Source organism: Carlito syrichta, unplaced genomic scaffold (genome assembly GCF_000164805.1).
Source record: "Carlito syrichta isolate Samal-C Ts95f unplaced genomic scaffold, Tarsius_syrichta-2.0.1 Scaffold317641, whole genome shotgun sequence".
NCBI lineage: Eukaryota > Metazoa > Chordata > Mammalia > Primates > Tarsiidae > Carlito > Carlito syrichta.
In genome coordinates, this window is record NW_007261737.1 from 138,478 (window position 1) to 157,767 (window position 19,290).

Here is a 19,290-nt window from a genome sequence, read left to right on the forward strand (position 1 = left end):
GTGAGATAGTTTTGGGATCCTCATTCCTCATGCTTGGGGAAATACCTGGTGGGTGGGGGACACCCCCTCATCCACCTGGCTCTATGTTCTTTCTTGTGATTTAATTGGGATTGCCCTTCCTCATACTCCAGGAAACACCTGGTGGGTGAGGGATGCCCCTCATTCACCTGGCTTTGTGTTCATGTAAAAGTTTTGTGATTTAATTGGGATTGTTCTTCCTCATGCCTGAGGAAACACCTGGTGGGAGGGGAACACCCCCTCCTGCACCTGGCTCTGTGTTCATGTGAAAGACTTTTAAGACTGTCTGTGTAAAATTTGGGGATAAATACCCGCTGTAAGTTCCAATAAACGGCTTCTGCTCAATCTGTTGAACAGTTGTCCACTTTCTTTCTCTTTCTTTCTCTTTATATCTTTCCCTCCATCTTTCTTTCTTTTAATATCTATCCCTCCTAAGAATCGGCTTCTGCACTAGACAGAGTCCAGTTTCTTTCTTTCTCCCCCAGTCTCTTTCTTTCTTTTAATATCTATCCCTACAGAATCGCCGACACCACCACACCTTCCAAGGGACCCCCCACAAATCTCTTTGCAGGGGCTGGCCCCCCACAGCCCTGCACCTCTTTCTGCTCCAAGGCGCCCATGCTCCCAAGTGTCCCTCCTGCCTCAGCCCTATTTCCTCTCTGACCTGCCCTCGCTTTGCCACACCCCCCTGCTCACTACTCTGCACCTCAATGGGCACACACTCCCCGGCCTGCACAACTGCTGTTGCCAGCTCAGGAGACCTGGGGCACTCTTCCCACATGCCCCTTCTTGAACCCCACGGCACCTTTGCAGGGACCCTTTTCCTGCCGTCCCTCCTCTGCTTCAGTTTGCCCCATAGCACCGTCCTTCTGTGTCCTGGTGCTTTCCACTTCACACCTGCCCTCATCACCAGCATGTGAGCACCTCGAGGCAGGGGGTGTCGGGTTTTTATCACCAAAGCGTTCAAGTGATTAGAACAGGTTCTGCCATGGTGGCCACATTTGTCAAATGAACAAAGGAAGGATAAGTGACTCACCTGTGAGTCATTTTTCTTTTTCAGAGCATGATGATAATATTTGTGCTCACTGATTTACACTCATAACTAAAATTAAGTTCGTCATTCTTTGAAGTGAAGACATTTGCTAGCCTTCTGGGGAAAGTGTAAGCAATGGGCAAGTTTACACCATATTCTTTCATGCAACAACTGCTTAACAAGTGATGACTCTGCTGGGGTTGCTGCACTGGGGTCCTGGACCAGCGGAAGAAGACAGGTCTTGTCCCCATCCTTGGGCTCATGGTGCAGTGCCCACGGCACACACAATCAAAGCCACCAGGCGAAGAAATGTACAATAGCTCGACTAAGGACAGGGCGGTGAGGTGCTCCACGAGTGGACACGAGGGGGCAGCAGAGCTTGCCTCGTTGGGCCTTCAAGGGGCTGGGTAGAGGACAGGGCCCCAACTCTGGGAAGAGGAGCACAGCGAAGTCCAGGGGCCAAGAGGACAAAGGGATGGGGCAAAGAGCAGAGGGCAGCACCGTCCAGGGGAGGCTGGAAGGGAGGCTGCCCATGCTGGCCTCAGGGACAGAGTAGGCGCCTTATCCTTAAAAGCAGCAAGAAGTCACAGGAGGAGTTTTAAATGAGGACACAACTGATCTGCATGTGGAAAAGATGCCCTTCATGCATTAGCTCATGTTAAATGTGAATGTTTACAATACTGGATGTTTTCAGGACTCACCATATCGAAACGGGATTCCTCCTCTTCCTTTGTTAGACCCCTACTTGTGTTGGGCTGCTAGAGCGCCTCTGGTTTCAAGTTACACTGCACAGAACTATTAGGGACCAACAGTATGGATCAGAAGCAGGGGTGTGGATTTACAACCCCAGGGTTCCCCACCTTTGAGCTCCCCCAAGGTTCCTCCAGGCTCTCTAAGTTTCCCCCTGAGCCTCAGCTGCCACAGGAGTGTTCCGTGGCATGCCAGCTTTATTGAGACACCCAGCCATGCACAGCCGACCTGCATAACACACTGTCCCTCACCCTCCCTGCCTCCACTTGGGCAAAGCTGGCTAAGGTTGAAAGGGAGGGCTTTCCACACTCAAAATTCAGCCTTCCAGACCAACAAAAGACATCTGGGCCCTCTGCACCCCTGATCAATCCACCAGCTTGGAAATTGCAAGCTGGCCGAGCCTCTGATACTGCAGGGAGTGTAGAGGCCTCCTGTCCTCCAGCTGCTCCCCTTGGGCGTATTGAAACATCATGTGGTCCTTTAGTCAACTGCCTCCATGTACAGAAGAACGGGCAATAATTGCAAAAGGCTTCATCAAAATAATAGGATTCTTCCTTCTCCTGGGTGAGCAGCACCAAAAACTGACTCTACTTCAACTAAGGTAAGGAACACCCAGAGCCAACCCCACAGGTCACGGAGTGAGAAGCCTTCCAAAGGCCACTGCTGTCCCCCACTGGAACCAGGGGACCATGGTTTCATCATCCTGCCTCTCCTGGCAGCATGGAATTCTCAGTAAATACTAATGTTTTATTTTTATAAAGCATGGATTCACATTAAAGTTACTTGTCTCCATAACGCTAACCATTCCACTTTAGAAGGAAAGACACAAACATCACAATAAGTAGCAAAGTCACCATCAAAATTCCATCTTAGTTCTGTGGTTCCAAACAGTTTTTTTTTTTATTTCTCCCCAACAAACAAGGATTGTGCCCCTTGAGTTCACTTCACTTCTATAACAGAAGTGTAGATACCAAAATATGGTCTTAATTTTGCTGCTTTTAATTACAAACATACAGAACATTCACTTTCAAGAATATTTTTAGAAGCATTTCTAAATTACCTTTAAAAATTAAAGACTATAGCAATATACAAAGAGCTTAACAGTGGGAATAAATTTCTCAAGCACTGAAACATCTTATATGAAAACTAAGGTATGAATAAGAAAACAAAATAACAAGTAAATTTCTTTTTTTTGTATCAGTCATATTGCGGCATTTTGGCAAACATCCAATTCCACCAAGATTATTATGGCTACAATTATAGACTTTGAAAAGTGAAGAGGGATTTCTTTCCATGGTCTGTGAAGCAGCAATTACAGTAAAAGCATCCTATCATGACCATCTTTTCAAAGGCTAAAGAGGACCATTTTGAGAACAATGCTAAGGCATTTTCACTTCTGAAAGTACATCATCAAAGTTCAATACTCCATTCTTTGGCAAATCAGTAAACTGAGGTAAATTGAAACTACTCAATGCTCATCCACCCTGAAAATTATCTTCCTGCAAGATCAGAGGAATGATCAATTCAGAGGGAACATCCCATTAACTCCAACGATTTCAGATGGGTGTGAGTGGCCATGAAAATGGCGAACTACTTTAGACACTGGGACCTCATAAAGCAGTTTCCAAAGTGAGATTTTTTAACGCTTAGGTAGATCATTGAGAATTTTATCTGAAGCTGAAGTTTAAAAATACGACTGAATCTTTTATGATTAAACTTTGAAGAACCTGAAGTATTTTATTAAACCAATGGACCGAAATCCAGGGCTCCCTAAAAATCTCTGGGAGGCCATCACTTTGTACATGAGTGAGTGGTGGCTGGAGCTGGAAGAGTCTTTGACATCACGTAACCCCCAATGGAGAACAAGAAAATTGAGTACTCACCATCTGAGGCACACCAAAAATAACAACGTTCGAGTACTGCGAAAAAGTTACCTAAGTGAGGGCAGGGAAACAGTGGGTAGATTAATTCCAAAAAGCCAAACATTACTTCACTAGTTTCACAACAATAAGCAGCAATTCCATTTTGCCAAATAGTGGGTTTTGATAAACTCCTCAAAGAGTGGCTCTCTTTAAGATTGCCCAAGGAAAAGAATGCATGTTAATGCTTTCATCCGTGTGGCTTCAACCCAGAACAGCTTTCCAAATGCTTCTGCATGTCTCTCATCTGATCCCCATGGTGACTCCCGCCCCAGCGGTCAGGCCTTATGAAGGCCAGTAACCCCCAGTGGCCAGCTGGTGGTGGAGCCAGTGGCACTGGAGACCTGCATCCTTACTCCACCTCACTCTACACCAAACTAGCTTCGCAAGAACTCAAGGGACTTCAGAGCCATCTGTTCTTTACGTTGAAACTTACTTAAAATCCTAGTCCCCCTCCTCTTCTCTAAATACTAAGTAAAAATGGCAATAAAATGGTCTTTAGTTGAAAAACTGGGAGAGAAAAGTGCTTTGACAGTGAAAATTCTTATTGCCCAATAAAAGTCTTATTTACTCTATAGAGAGATCGTTTATGTATATGTGGTTCAAAAAACAATGCAAGCAAAACTCAAGTGAGTTTTTATAAGCTACCAATGACAATATTACAATGGAAAATTCTTGTTTAAGAAAAAGCATTTTATGGAACATTCTTAAAGCAAAATTACAGGGCACTTTCAGAGTACAAATAAAGTTAAAAGTATCTTATATTTTATGAGGACAAGAAATAACCATGACACCAAGACTGGTGGATTCGGTTCTCTATCACTCATCTCCAGATCTCTCTAAATATATAAACACACAGAGAGAAGTCTAATATTTATCAAAAATAAGATGTAAGATTTGCAAATGAGATTTTAAAATCTCATTATTCTGTAATAAACAAAAAATGAGTACATATTAATTCAGTAAATAAATTCTTGAAATTTATATAAGCTATCATATAGCAAACTTTAAACTTCTGTTCTAGTCTCTTTGTAAAATCTATCAATTTAAAATGTATACACATTTCATTATGCCAAATATTCACTTGGATTTTAATTGATTTTCTTTTTTCTTTTTTTTTTTTTGAGACAGGGTCTCACTATATCACTCTGTCACCCAGGCTAGAGTGCAGTGGCATAATCATGACGATCGCACCTCACGGCAGCCTCGACCTTCTAGGCTCAGCTGACTCTTCCACCTCAACCCACCAAGTAGCTGGAGCTACAGGTGTGCACCACCACAACTGGCTAATTTTTTAATTTTTCTGTAGAGACGAGGTCTCACCATATTTCCCAGGCTGGTCTCAAATGCTGGGCTCAAGCCATCTACCTGCCTTGGCCTAGCAAAGTACTGGGATGACAGGCAAGAGCCACAACGCCCAGCCATTTTAAAACATTCTTCAGTTTATGGTCATCTTAATTATGAATAACAGAATTTTCCAATGGATTTCTCTAGGGAATTATCTGCTTTACATACCTTCCATAAATCCGAAATACAGAATTTGACAGAGCCATGCACACCCTCTCGCCAAGCACGGTATCTGGAATACCACACCAGCCACGGATTTAATTCATAGCCAACTGCTGTGAATCCTTCCTTTGCAGCTGCGATTACCTGCAGAGAGAGGCCAGGATTTATTCAAAACAAGAAGAAAAAAAATCAACATACATGGTCAAATGATATGAATATTTCCTATTTATGGTTTACAACAGCTAATCACAAAGTCCCTCCTTTGGCCAACACATCTGTTTTGTTTTGTTTTGGAGTCTCACTCCGTCGCCCAGACTGGAGTACAGTGGCCACTCCCGGCCACTGCAGCCTCGACCTGCTGGGCTCCGGTGATCCTTCCGCCTCAGCCTTCCAAGTAGCTGGAACTACAGGTGCCCGCAACCACGCCCGGCTAATTTTTGATTTATTGTAAAGATGAGGTTTCACCAAGTTGCCCAGGCGGGTCCTGAACCCGCGGGCTCAGGCAATCCACTCACCTTGGCCTCCCAAAGTGCGGGATTACAGGCTGAGCCACCGAGCCCGGCTCCAAGACATCACTTAACAGTGTGTACTTACAGGCCGAACATGGTGACTCATGCCAGCACTTTGGAAGGCCGAGATGGGAAGATTACTTGAGTCCAGAAGTCCGAGACAAGCCTAGGGAACATATTGAGACCCTATCTCGACAAAAACTAATTATCCAGGCATGGTGGCACACGCCTGTAGTCCCAGCCACTCGGAAGGCTGAGGTGGAAGGATCACCTGTGCCCAGGAGGTTGAGGCTGCTATGAGCTGTGATCATACCACTGCAGGCCAGCCTGGGTGACAGAATGAGACCGACTCACTAAAATTATTTAACTTTGTGGACAAGGTAATAGCCAACGCATTTAAACTCAGTTTTCTTGTTTTTGTTAAAGATTTCATCTCCAGTATCAGAATAGATATTCGGGTTTGCTTTGGACAACTGCATCATTAATTCTGCATCATCCAACCCCTGCTTGGATCTAACAAGTGGTTGCTGGAGTCCACTGCATCCACCAGGGAGCTAGCACAGCAGTGGGCAAATGAACACGCCTGGGAGAATGGCTTTGTGAAAATGGATTTTTAATGATACAGAACAAAAATAAAATGTCATTGAAAAATCGGCAATGCTACATTATTTCCATAGTATTTAATGATTACTCACTCAAAATTGAAAACAAGAGTAAAATGGGACCAGGCACAGTGGTTCATACCTGTAATCCCAGCACTTTGGGAGGCCAAGGCAGGAGGATCGCTTGAGGCCAGGAGTTCAAGACCAGCCTGGGCAACATAGTAAGACCTCATCTGTACAAAAAGTTAAAAAATTAACTGGGTGCGTTTGTGTGCTCCTGTAGTCCCAACTACCCAGGAGACGGAGGCGGGAGGATCACCCGATCCCAGGAGGTCAATTTGAGGCTGCGGTAAGCTGTGATTATGCCACTGCACTCCAGCCTGGGTGACAGAGTGAGATTCAACTCAAAAAAAAAAAAAAAAAAAAAGTAAAATAGAATAGGTCAGAATAAAGTTCACTATGAAACCCCACCAGCCCTGTACACTGGGAAGGTTACCTCCCACCTGTCTTACCCCATTCCTGAAGGGAGTATCCCACCTTGAGATTTCCTAAGTATCTACAGGGCTGCAAGGAAATCATTCTTTTTCTTTTCTATTTTTAGAGACAGGGTCTTGAGTAAAGTGATAAGATCACAACTCACTGCAGCCTCAACTTCCTGGGTTCAAGCAATCCTCCAGCCTCAGCCTTCCAACTAGGTGAACTACAGACACTCCCAGTTAATTTTTTAAATTTTTTATAGAGATGGGGATCTCACTGTATTGCCCAGGATGGTCTTGAACTCCTGGCTTCAAGCAATTCTCCTATCTCAGCCTCCAAAAGTGCTGGGGTTACAGAAGTGAGCCACCACATCTAATTGAAATCATTCTTAGAAACTAGAAACATACATTTCAAATATGTAAAGTACTCAAATATAGATCATAAAACTTCCTCCTGATTAATACTTATGTCTCCCAACTTCTTAAAAACAAACATAGCCGGGCTCGGTGGCTCAGCCTGCAATCCCGCACTTTGGGAGGCTGAGGTGAGTGGATTGCCTGAGCCCGCGGGTTCGAGACCTGCCTGGGCAATTTGGCGAGACCTCATCTCTACAATAAATCAAAAAAATTAGCTGGGTGTGGTAGCGCGCACCTGTAGTTCCAGCTACATGGAAGGCTGAGGCGGAAGGATCGCCGGAGCCCAGCAGGTTGAGGCTGCAGTGGCCAAAAGCGGCCACTGCACTCCAGTCTGAGTGACAGAGAGACTCCAACTCAAAAAAAACCCCAAAAACATTAGTGGTTTCTAGAGGCTAGGGGGAGGACGAGAATGAGGAGTTATTGTTTAATGGCTAAAGAGTATCAGTTTTGCAAGGTGAAAAGTGTTCTGGAGATAAGTGGTGGTGACAGTGGCACACGGGTATGAATGTGCTTAATACTGAAGTATATACCTAAATAGCGTCAAGATGGAAAATATTATGTATGTGCATTTTAAAACAACTTTAAAGGTGAAAATATTTCATTAATTTTAAAATATTCATCAATTGTTACCACCTCCCTGATCATTCTAGGTAGGAATGATCCAGGTAGGATGCTGTGATTCCAAGTCAGAATCACAAAATCACAGGCTCTGTGTGCACAAGAGCTGGTGGACAGGGATGTGGCCCATACCAGCCTTTCCCACACTGCCTTCACTTGTTGACTTATCAGGGTGATACCTAAGGACGGTGCCACCCTGCCTATGGAGGAACATGCTCTGAGCCACCCGCTTGCCAGTCTGAGTGACAGAGAGAGACTCCAACTCAAAAAAAAAAAAACATTAGTGGTTTCTAGAGGCTAGTGGGAGGACGAGAATGGGGAGTTATTGTTTAATGGCTAAAGAGTATCAGCTTTGCAAGGTGAAAAGTGTTCTGGAGATAAGATTATTTATAGACTGCTGGCTGGGGAAGAAGTGAGATGAGGTCACTAAGAGGCAGATCTTTGGCTGAGTGGGGGTTAGTCACTGACTGTTCCTGATTTTAACTCCGGTTCCCCACAGGAACTGACTTGCACATGTAGAAATGCTGATAAATACAGAAGAAAACCTCTATGCAAAAATGTAAAAGAGTGATGATTTAATCCATGATTTAAATGTTTCTTCTCATTATGCCGCCTCTGTCGGCCCAAGCATTTTAACAATTTGATAATTACCAATTAATTGTTCCTTTTTACCTGGTATGTCCACAGAGTGCTTTCTCCTTTAAGAGAAAACTAAATCTAGGAAAAACAAATTCCATATACAAGTTGGTGATTTAAGAATTTGGCAAAAAACACAAACTGAAACTTTTTCAGGCTGTCAGATTTTAGCAAGTCTTTGCAAGCTTCATTAGAAATGTAAAGCTAGCCGGGCTCGGTGGCTCAGCCTGTAATCCCGCACTTTGGGAGGCTGAAGTGAGTGGATTGCCTGAGCCCGTGGGTTCGAGATCCGCCTGGGCAACTTGGTGAGACCTCATCTCTACAATAAATAAAAAAAATTAGCCGGGCGTGGTAGCGTGCGCCTGTAGTTCCAGCTACTTGGAAGGCTGAGGTGGAAGGATCACCGGAGCCCAGCGGGTCCAAGCTACGGTGGCCGGAAGCAGCCACTGCACTCCAGTCTGGGTGACAGAGTGAGACTCCAACTCAAAAAAAAAGAAAGAAAGAAATGTAAAGCCAAAAGTCTAGCCACTCGGTTCCAAACCTCAAGGCGTCTTAGCATAACTCACGATGCGGCCGTCACCACTGCCGATGTCTACCAGGGATCCTCTTCTGCCTTGCAGCATTTTCATGACATTTTTTATCTGCCTTGTAGTTGCAGGCACGAAAGGCAAGCAGACCTTTCGGAGAGCAGGTGTTACGAAGGGCGTGGCTACAGCGTATACTGCTGCCAGGGTCCCCCCTACAATCCCAGTTAATAAGAACCCCCAATTGCTTTTCTTCAAACTGCTGGCTTCAAAACTTGCAGGGAGGATGTGTCTTGATGGAACTTCTTCCTGAAGTGTTTCTGGGGGTATTCCTAGATAAAGAACAAGCAGAAAATACACATGTAGCACCAAATCCAAAGTCCAGGATAGCATTTTTTCCTATAATTATTGACAAATAAACTCAAGCTTTCTAAAAAGAAAAATTTAACTGAATACAAACTAAGTGATCCCACAATGAGTTCTAAATTTCATTGACGAAATTTAAGTGCTTTAGAGAAAAGTATTCAATACTATTGGACTAAAATTTTTCTTTCTAACATATTGGCTTGTGTGCGTGTCTAGGAGTCATCTTGAGAAAACGACATATTCGGCCAGACACGATGGCTCACACCTATAATCCCAGCACTTTGGGAGGTGGAGATGAGAGGATTGCCTGAGCCCATAGGTTGGAGACCAGCCTGGGCAACTTGGCAAGACTTCATCTCTACAATACATTAAAAAATTAGCCAGGTGTAGTAGTGCACACCTGGAGTTTCAGTTACCTGGAAGGCTGAAGCAGAAGGATTGCCTGAGCCCAGCAGGTTGAGGCTACAGTGGCCATGAGCATGTCACTGCACACCAGCCTGGGTGACAGAATGAGATTCCAACTCAAAAAGAAAAAAGAAAACAACATATTAAAAGTTTTCTGGTAATTTATTAATTCAATATCCATTGGTGTAAGTTTTAAACATGAACCATTTTTATGGTCTGAATAAAGTCTCATAAAATAATAAGCATAAAATGTTTAATCATTACCCTATTTCAGGGTAGGATAAAAGGATTCCTCATCAAATTTGGTCTGGTATCTATAATCCAGTTGCACAAATACAACTTTAATAGAGAAGACAAAAATCAAGCTTTGACAAACATCTTCATAAGTATGGTTAATAAAGAGATGTTTAAAGCAGAGCCAGAAGAATAAAAATAATCATTTCAATACCGTCACGAGGATGGAATAAACAGACTCCAATCCCTGACTGCAGAGAAATGAATGGTCCCTTAAACATCCTCCTGAGTTTTATCCTTTGAAACACGTTCTTAATGGGATCTCACATTTTTGAAATTGCTATTGATTTGAAATTGACTTTGAAAGTGGTTAATGAAGAGCACAGTCCAGGAGGGGTGAGCAGGACTCCTCCAGAGCCAGCGAGGGCGGGAATCCAGCTCTGCCACTTACTAACGATGTGACCCTGAAGCCCTTCTCCTCGCTAAGCCCCGGTGTGCTCTTTGGATTTTTTTGTTTTTTGAGTCAGAGTCTCACTCTGTCACATCGGAGTACAGTGGCATGCTCATGGCCAATGCAGCCTCCACCTGCTGGGCTCAGGCAATCCTTCTGCCTCCGCCTTCCAAGTAGCTGGAACTATAGTGCACCACCACACCCAGCTAACTTTTTGATTTTTTTGTACAGACCAGGTCTCGCCAAGTTGCCCAGGCTGATTTCGAAACCCTCGGCTCAGGCAATCCTCTCACCTCCGTCTCCCAAAGTGCTGGGATTATAGGCGTGAGCCACCACGCCCAGTGGTGTGCTCATTTGTAAAGGGGGGGGGGGTCACAGGGTTATTGTGAGGATGGCATGAGTGTTTGCAGGTAAGACACTTAGAACAGTCAGACACAGTTACAGGAACCAGTAACTGTAGTTAGAAATGACCACAGAATGAGTGGCTTAAAGCAACACACATTTGCCATCACACAGTTCTGAAGGTCACCTGAAACAAGTGAGCAGGGTGGCACTCCTTCTGAGGTTCTAGGGCAGCAGTGGTTTGTCTCTTCCAGCTTCCAGAGACTGCCCATATTCCTTGGCCCTTGACCCCACATCACTCCAACCTCTGCTTCCATCACAGTATCACTGCATCTCACAGCCCTGTCTCCCTCTCTCGTTATAGAGATCATTGTGATGACCCAGGGCCCATCAAGATGATTCAAAATAATCTTCCACCTCAAGATCTTAAATCACAATCATTATGGGTTACAGGGATTAGAATGTGGACCTCAGTGGAACAGACATTATCCTTCCCAACACACCCCTGAACTGTGGCAATTCATTCTGGGGAGTTACAAATGTGACCACAAGACACACCAAAAGCTGGCACAAAGCTGTGAGTCACATGCCAGGGAGCTGGCTAGCACTAGCATCCCCACTCAGCACAGCTTTGTTCTGCTTGATTCTAGAGATCCATTAAAGTGAGTTTTTAAAATGATTTCACAGTGAAAAAGAAAAGTCTGCTACTGATGCTAGTGACAGAGGTAAAATAAAATTGGCTTTAGGGAGATGATAGTTTGGTAGAAAGCATATAAATTTGGCATTGTATGAAGGAACTCAAAGGCATATCTTGGAGATGTTATAGGTTCAGTTACAGACCACTGCAGTAAAGCAAATATTGCAATACACAAGTTACACAATTTTTTTTGGTTTCCCAATGCATATAAAAGTTATGTTTACCAGCTGGGGAAGGTGGCTCCCACTGTAATCCCAGCACTTAGGAAGGCTGAAGCAGGATAGCTTGAGCCCAGGAGTTTGAGACCAGCCTGGGCAGCATAGCAAGACCTCATGTCTACAAAAAGTTAAAAAATTAGCCAGGTGTGGTGTTGTAAGCCTGTAACCCCAGCTATTCAGGAGACATAGGAGGATTACTTGAGCCCAGGAATTGGAGGCTGCAAGGAGTTGTGGGTGTCACTACACTCCAGCCTGGGCAACAGAATGAAACCCTGATTCCACCCCCCCAAAAAAGTATGCTTACCCTATATTTCAGTCTATTAAATGGCAATAGCATCGTCTGAAAAATGATATACAGTAAATCCCCCACAAATGAATGAGTTCCATCCCAAGAGTGTGTTTATAAGTCCAATTTGTTCATTAAGTCCAACAAAGTTAGCCTAAGTACCCAGCTAACACAATTGTCTATATATTACTGTACTGTAATAGGTTTCTAATACTTTTCACACAAATAATAAATTAAAAACATACATACAAAAGCACAGCACTTGTAGAGGATGCTCGCACATGACAATATACACGAGACACATGCTAACCTACGTGATTGGACACGCAAACACGTTTGCGGCTTTGAAAGTTCTCAACTTTAAGGTTTGTATGTAGGGGAACTACTGTTCATACCTTAATTTAAAAATACTTTATTACATAAAAAATTTTTTTAAAAAACATGTTAACAATCATCTGAGCATTCAGTACATGGTACACCTTTTCCTGGTAGCAGGTCTTGCCTTGATGTTGATGGCTGCTGACTGATCAGGGTGGTGGGTGGTTGCTGAAGGCTGGAGTGACAACTTCTTAAAATAAAACAAGAACGAAGTTTGCTTCATCAATTGAATTCCTCTCACAAAAGATTTCTCTATAGCATGGGATGCTGTCTGATAGCATTTTACCCACAGTAGAATGTCTTTCAAAATTGAGGTCAGTCCTCACAAACTCCACTGCTACTTGACCAACTAAATTCATATAATATTCTAAGTCCATTGTTGTCATTTCAACAATGTTCATAGCATCTATGAAGAGTGGATTCCATCTCAAGAAAACTTTTCTTTCTTATCCATGAGAAAGCAAACTCTTCATACAATCATATTTTTATCATGAGCAATTCAGCCCAATCTTCAGGCTCCACTTCTCATTCTAAGTCTCTTGTTATTTCCACCTCATATGCAGTTACTTCCTCCACAGAAGTCTTAAACCCCTCAAAGTCATCCATGAGGGCTGGAATCAACTTCTTCCAAACTCCTATTAATGTTGTTGATACTCTGCCCTCCTCCCATGAACCATATATGTTCTTAATGGCATCTAAAATGGTGAAACCTTTCCAGGAAAGTTTTTTATCTACTTTGCCCAAATCCATCAACAGAATTACTATGGTTGCTATAGCCCTATGAAATGCATTTCTTAAATAACAAGACTTAAAGGTCAAAAGTACTCCTTGATCCATGGGCTGAATAATGGAATTTAGTGGCAGGCTTGAAAACATTAATCTCTGCAGGGCTCGATGGCTCAGCCTGTAATCCCAGCACTTTGGGAGGCCAAGGCGAGTGGACTGTCTGAGCCCACAGGTTCAAGACCAGCCCAGGCAACTTGGCAAGACCTCGTCTCTACAAGAAATAAAAAATTAGCCAGGTGTGGTAGCATGCATCTGTAGTTCTGGCTACTTGGAAGGCTGAGGCAGAAGGATCACCGGGGCCTGCAGATCGACACTGGGGTAGCCATGAGTGTGCCACGGCACTCCAGCCTGGGCAACAGAGTGAGACTCCAACTCAAAAAAAGGGAAAGAAAACATTAACCTCCTTGTACATCTTCATCAGAGCTTATGGGTAATAACTAGATGCATCGTCAATGTGCAGTTATATTTTGAAAGAAATCTTTTTTTCTGAGCAGTAGGTCTCAACAGTGGGCTTAAAATATTCAGTAGCATCAGATGAACTAAACCCCAGGCTACATTGTTCCATCTACAGAGCAAAAGCAGAGTAGATTTAGCATAACTCTTTGGGGTCCTAGGATTTTCAGAATGGTAAATGAACATTGGCTTCAACTTAAAGTCACCAGCTGCATTAAGCTCTTAACAAAAAATTCAGAGCTGGCACTGACTTCTCTCTAGCTAGGGAAGTCCTAGATGACGTCTTCTTCTAATCTAAGACTGTTTCATTTACATTGAAAATCTGTTGTCTATTGTAGCTACCTTCATCAATGACCTTGGCTAGATCTTCAAGAAAACTTGCTGCTTCATCTTGCACTTTTATGGAGATGCCATCTTTCCTTAAACTTCATGAGCCAACCTCTATTGGCTTTAAACTCTTCTTGTGCAGCTTCCTCTCCTCTCTCAGCCTTCACAGAATTGAAGAGAGACAGAGCCTTGCTCTCAATTAGGTTTTGACTTAAGGGAATGTTGTGGCTAGTTTAAGCTTCTATCCAGACCACTCAAACTTTCTCCATATCAGCTGTGACAAGGCTGTGTCACTTTCTCATCATTTGCGTGTTGTACTTTTAATCTCCTACAAGAACTTTTCCTTTGCAATCACAACTTGACTGTTTGGTACAGGAGGCTTAGCTTTCAGTCTGTTTCAGCTTTCGACATGCCTCCCACACTAACCATAGCCATTTCTAGTTTTTTATTTAAACTGAGAGACAGGTGACTCTTTCACTCAAACCCACTGTACGGTTATTAACTGGCCTAATTTCAATATTGGTGTATTTTGGGGAATAGGAAAGCACAAGAAGAGGGAGAGAGATGTGGGAATGAACCACGGGTGGAGCAGTCAGAACACACGCATTTCTCAAGTTTGCCATCTTATTTGGGCATGATTCAGGTGCCCCAAAACAATTACAATAGTACTATCAAAGATCATAGATCACCATAATATATAATAATAATGAAAAAGTTTAAAGAATTGTGAGAATTATCAAAATGTGACACAGAAACACCAAGTGAGCACACATTGTTGGAACAATGCTGTCAGCAGACTTGCTCAACATAGGGCTGCCACAAACCCTCAATTTGTAAAAAGCACACTACTGAGCTGGGTATAGTGACTTGGGTCAGTAGTCCAGCTGCTCGAGAGGCTGAGGCAGAAGGATCACTTGAGCCCAGGAGCTCGAGGCTGCAGTGAGCTATGATCACACCACCACACTCCAGGCTGGGCGACAAGAAAGGCTCTGTCTTTTAAAAACATTTATTTTTATTTTTGTGAGTCAGGGTCTCATTCTGTCACCCAGGCTGGAATGCAGTGGTATGATCACAGCTCACCACAACCTCCACCTCCTGGGCTTAGGTGATCCTTCCACCTAAGCTTCTCGAGTAGCTGGGACTACAGGCACACACCACCACACCCAGCTTATTTTGTTTTGTAGAGCTGAGCTCTCACCATGTTGCCCAGGCTGGTCTTGAACCCCTAGGCTCAAGCAATCTTCCCACCTCAGCCTCCCAAAGTGATGTGATTACAGGTGTGAATCCCCCAGCTAAAAACATTTATTTAAAGCATACTATCAAGAAATAAATTTAAAAAGCACACTACCTGTGCTGCAATAAAGGGCAGTATGCCTCTATATGCTGTAGTAGTAGTAGTCATGTATTTGATTATTTAAGAAAAGTTAAGGCATATTTGTCATGCCTTCTATAAACTATTATCCTGTGGGCATTCCAGTTGTATAGGATAGTATAAGAGGATTTGAGTCAACAGTTCTGGAGACTCAGATTTAACTAGTTGTTTAATACTAGGCAAGATGTTACTAAGGCATGGTTTTCTCATCAGTAAGATTTAAAAATAATTTTTTTTTACAATTCAAAATGTTAAAAAGAAAAAAAGATTTATCCATAAAATTATCCTCATAGTGTTACTGAACAGTTAAGTAATATATACAAAACATTTAGAACAGTTCTGATTGACTGATGATTATTAATTGCTATTATTCTTCTCAACACTGGCATTTTAGAGAAAGGGCTCAACTTTTAACAGCTTTGAGATACAATTTACATACATACAATTTGCCCATTTAACATGCACAATGTAATGGTTTTTTAAACTTCAGATATGCGCAACCACAATTTTAGATCATTCTCATCACCTCAAGAGGGAGCCCTTTATCACCCAACCACCCCCACCCCCCACAAGCAACCACTGATCTACTTCTTATCTCCAGAGTTCCCTATTCCGGACTTACTTGAGTGGAATCTCATTGTATGGGGTCTTCTATGACTCACATCTTTCACTTAGCATAATGTCTTCAAGATTCATCCAGTTGCACCTTATATCAGTTCTTTATTTCTTTTAATGGCTGAATAATATTCCATTGTTATAAACACAGCACATTCTGTCAACCCCTTTGGTCACTGAGTCTATTAAACAAACATGAGGCAAATGATCCAAGTTCTAATACTGCTGTGTAGACATGTACTTTTCAACTCAACCAGCAGAAGGTATAATAAAGAGCACTTGGTCTCATCTAGCCTTGTGTGTGGTGCAGTCCAGCAGAAGCAAACACAGGCCAGGCTGTGAGAAATGCTAACATGATAAAAGCACTGTGGGAAAATGGGGGGAAATGGAGGAAAGACTGGTCCCAACGATGGAACCAGTAATTTGTTGAAAGAGACAGAATTGGAGCTGGAGGCAAAAGGAGCCAGCCTGGGAACCAAGGCACGGAAGGTGGAGGGAGGTTTTGCTGAGTACAGGAGATGAACAGGAAGGTGGGTCTTTAATAAGCCAGGCTGTTTCATCCTGGATGCATGGCAATGAAGCTCTCTGAGCAAAGTCACTACAATATTTGTGATTTTTAGAAAAGCAAGGCCAGCAGTAGCATATCCCTTTTTGAAATCACTCAATTTTTTGCCTCAAGTTTTTATGCCTGCAAAAGTCTTTCAACCTCACGAACACTTGTATGGGGAAAATAAGACCCACACCTGCTGCCTGAGCTGTGGAAGAAGTTACAGTGTAAATCCAGTATGTGACTACATCATTAGCTCCGTTCAATAAAAAAAGTATTGATTATAATCAGTAAAAACCAGTTCCTGAACATTCAAAACAAAGATCAAGATTTGTCTCTATACATCTTTTTAATGAAATGTGTTTGGATTCCCAAGACTAATATAAATAAGTGGCAGGAGTTGTCTGCCAGTGGCGCCCTTTGGAACAAGCCACTTTCTTAAATAAGAGCAGAGATGGCTACTGGCTATATTTGATGAGCACTTAGAAGGAGTCGATCTTTGAAAGTAAAAGACAGGATGAGGTTAACTCCCACTGTCTCCAGGCCCTAGTCCGGTTACTGATTTCCAATACTGGCTGAAAACCTCAATTCCCAATGACAGATTTGGATCAGCTGAAGCTAGAGGCAGTGACTGAGCAGCACAAAAAGGTACACAGGTTTCTTAGCCAAGTTCAAGCCCAAGGAAAAAGGCCAGGAAGAAAACACAGGCCTATTCGGAATTGCGGCCAGTCAGGCGTTTATATTTAAATGTCACAATATTTAAGGGCTGTTCATTGTGCACTTGTATATGTATACTAATTTTTATTTTAGTTGGGGGTCTCACTCTGTCGCCCAAGCTAGAGTGCAGTGGCACACAATCATGACTCACTGCAGCCTCCGATTCCTGAGCTCAGGCGATGCTACCACCTCAGCCTACCAAGTAGCTACAACTATAGGTGCATGCCACTATGCCCAGCTAATTTTTAAAAATTTGTTGTAGAGATAGGTTCTTCCTATGTTGTCCAGGGTGGTCTCAAAGTCCTGACTTTAAGCAATCCTCCTGCCTCAGCCTCCCAAAGTACTGGGATAAAACCATGAGTCACTGCAGCCAGCCTACTTAATGTAGATTCTTATGTCTCTTAAGAAGCCTTGCTTGTACTAATGTCATTTGTGTCAGCTATTGATATTAGGAAAAAGTCCACCCCCTCCCCTGCAGTGTTTTGACAGGGAATAAACTGCGTAAAAGATGCCATTAGACATCTATTTTCACAAGTTAACGGGCCAAATGGATTGCAGAATTCACCATTTTTAACAAGGAAACACTCAATCAGCAAAGCTAAAATGAAATGAGATCTGACTCTAAAATCTAAAATGTCTAGACAGTAAGTGAGCCAAGCATTAGGAGAGGCTGATTGATTGATCACCAACTATCCAAAGTCAGTTCTTGACTTTCAGGTCAGGATTAAATGTTATAACGCATGCATTTGTTTCAATATTTATTGAATACTTAATAAAGGCTGGGAATCATACAGCAGGGTAAGTCCTGGCCTGTGGCAATAGGAGCGTAAGAGAGGCTGGAAACCCACAGCAAGTAAGTCTAACCCTATGAAAGATTAGGTCGTGATCGTTGAGGAAAAAGCAGTATAAGGAATTTAAAGGACAGGGTCCTCCTACCTAGTTAAGGTTTCCAAGAAGGATCTCTCTGGCAGGTGAGGTGGCTCTCGCCTGTAATCCTAGCATTTTGGGAGACCAAGACCAGAGGACTGCTTGAGCCCAGGAGTTCCAGGCTATCCTGGGGACCATCCTGGGCAACATGGCAAGACCCCATTTATTTAAAAAAAAAAAAAAAAATTAGCAGGGCGCGGTGGGGCGGGTCGGTAGTCCCAGCTATGCAGAAGGCCGAGGTGGAAGGGCCTGAGCCAAGCAGTAGGAAGCTGTGGGGAGCTGTGATCGTGCCACTGCACTCCAAACTGGGCAACAGAGACCCCAACTCAAAAGAAAAGAAAAAGTAAAGAAAGGAAGAAAGAAGGAAAAAAGAAAGGTCTTTCTGAAGCAACACGACCCAGGGCTTCAGAGTGGGACCATGGCACCAGGATGTACGACTTTGCCTTTTACTGTGTAACTCTATGCAAGTTACCAGACCTTGTGCAAAAAGTGGATTTATTGAACAAACTCTTAAACACAGCTTGCTGAGAGCCAAACACTGTTCTCCTTGAATGCTTTCAGGCGTATCTACCAAGGCAGACACTCTTGCTATTCCAGCTGTTTTTGCAGACTAGAAAACCAAGACACAAAGAGTTCAAGTAACCTCCCCAAGGACACACACAGCTAGTCAAAGTGGCAGAGCTGTGATTCCAACCCAGCAGTGCGGCCAGTATCCCTACCCTTTTAGAGATTGCTGAAGACTAAGTCACTTGTCCTAAAGCACTCAAAACAGTCCCTGGTAGATAGAAACTAGCACAGCAAACGCGCCCGGAGCCCACGATCCGAGGACGGGGCTCGAGCAGGGCGGGAGTGCACGGCAGCCAGAAGCACCTGCACCCAGCGCCAGGCTGCGAGCCGGAGCTACCGCCCGAGGGCTGCCGGGGCTCCCACGCCCGCCCGGCCCCCGACACGGGCTCGACAGCGGCGATGTCTGCGGGTAGCGAACCCAACGTCCCGCACGCAGCCCATCCCGACGCCAGAATGAGCCCGCCATGCTGTTCCAACCTCACCTCCTCCCTCCATCGCGAGATTTCCAGCTGTTATTTAAAAAAAAAAAAAAAAAAAAAAAAAAAAAAAAAAAAAAAAAAAAACCGGAAGTGGGCTCTACCATCTTCTCAG

The 19,290-nt window shown here is 43.5% G+C and overlaps 1 protein-coding gene across 1 annotated transcript in view; it reads right to left on the reverse strand.

Annotated features, from left to right (window-relative positions):
• The window catches only part of FAM173B (family with sequence similarity 173 member B), a 24,517-nt gene extending 5,352 nt beyond the window's left edge, over positions 1–19,165 (reverse strand). Inside the window, exons 1-4 of the mRNA XM_008074780.1 lie at positions 19,003–19,165; positions 9,054–9,343; positions 5,236–5,373; positions 3,685–3,735 (exon numbers count right to left, since the gene is read on the reverse strand). Of these exons, the coding sequence (XP_008072971.1) occupies positions 3,685–3,735; positions 5,236–5,373; positions 9,054–9,343; positions 19,003–19,165 (642 nt within the window). The remainder of the gene's footprint in view (positions 1–3,684; positions 3,736–5,235; positions 5,374–9,053; positions 9,344–19,002) is intronic.
• Between the last annotated feature and the right edge of the window lie 125 nt (positions 19,166–19,290).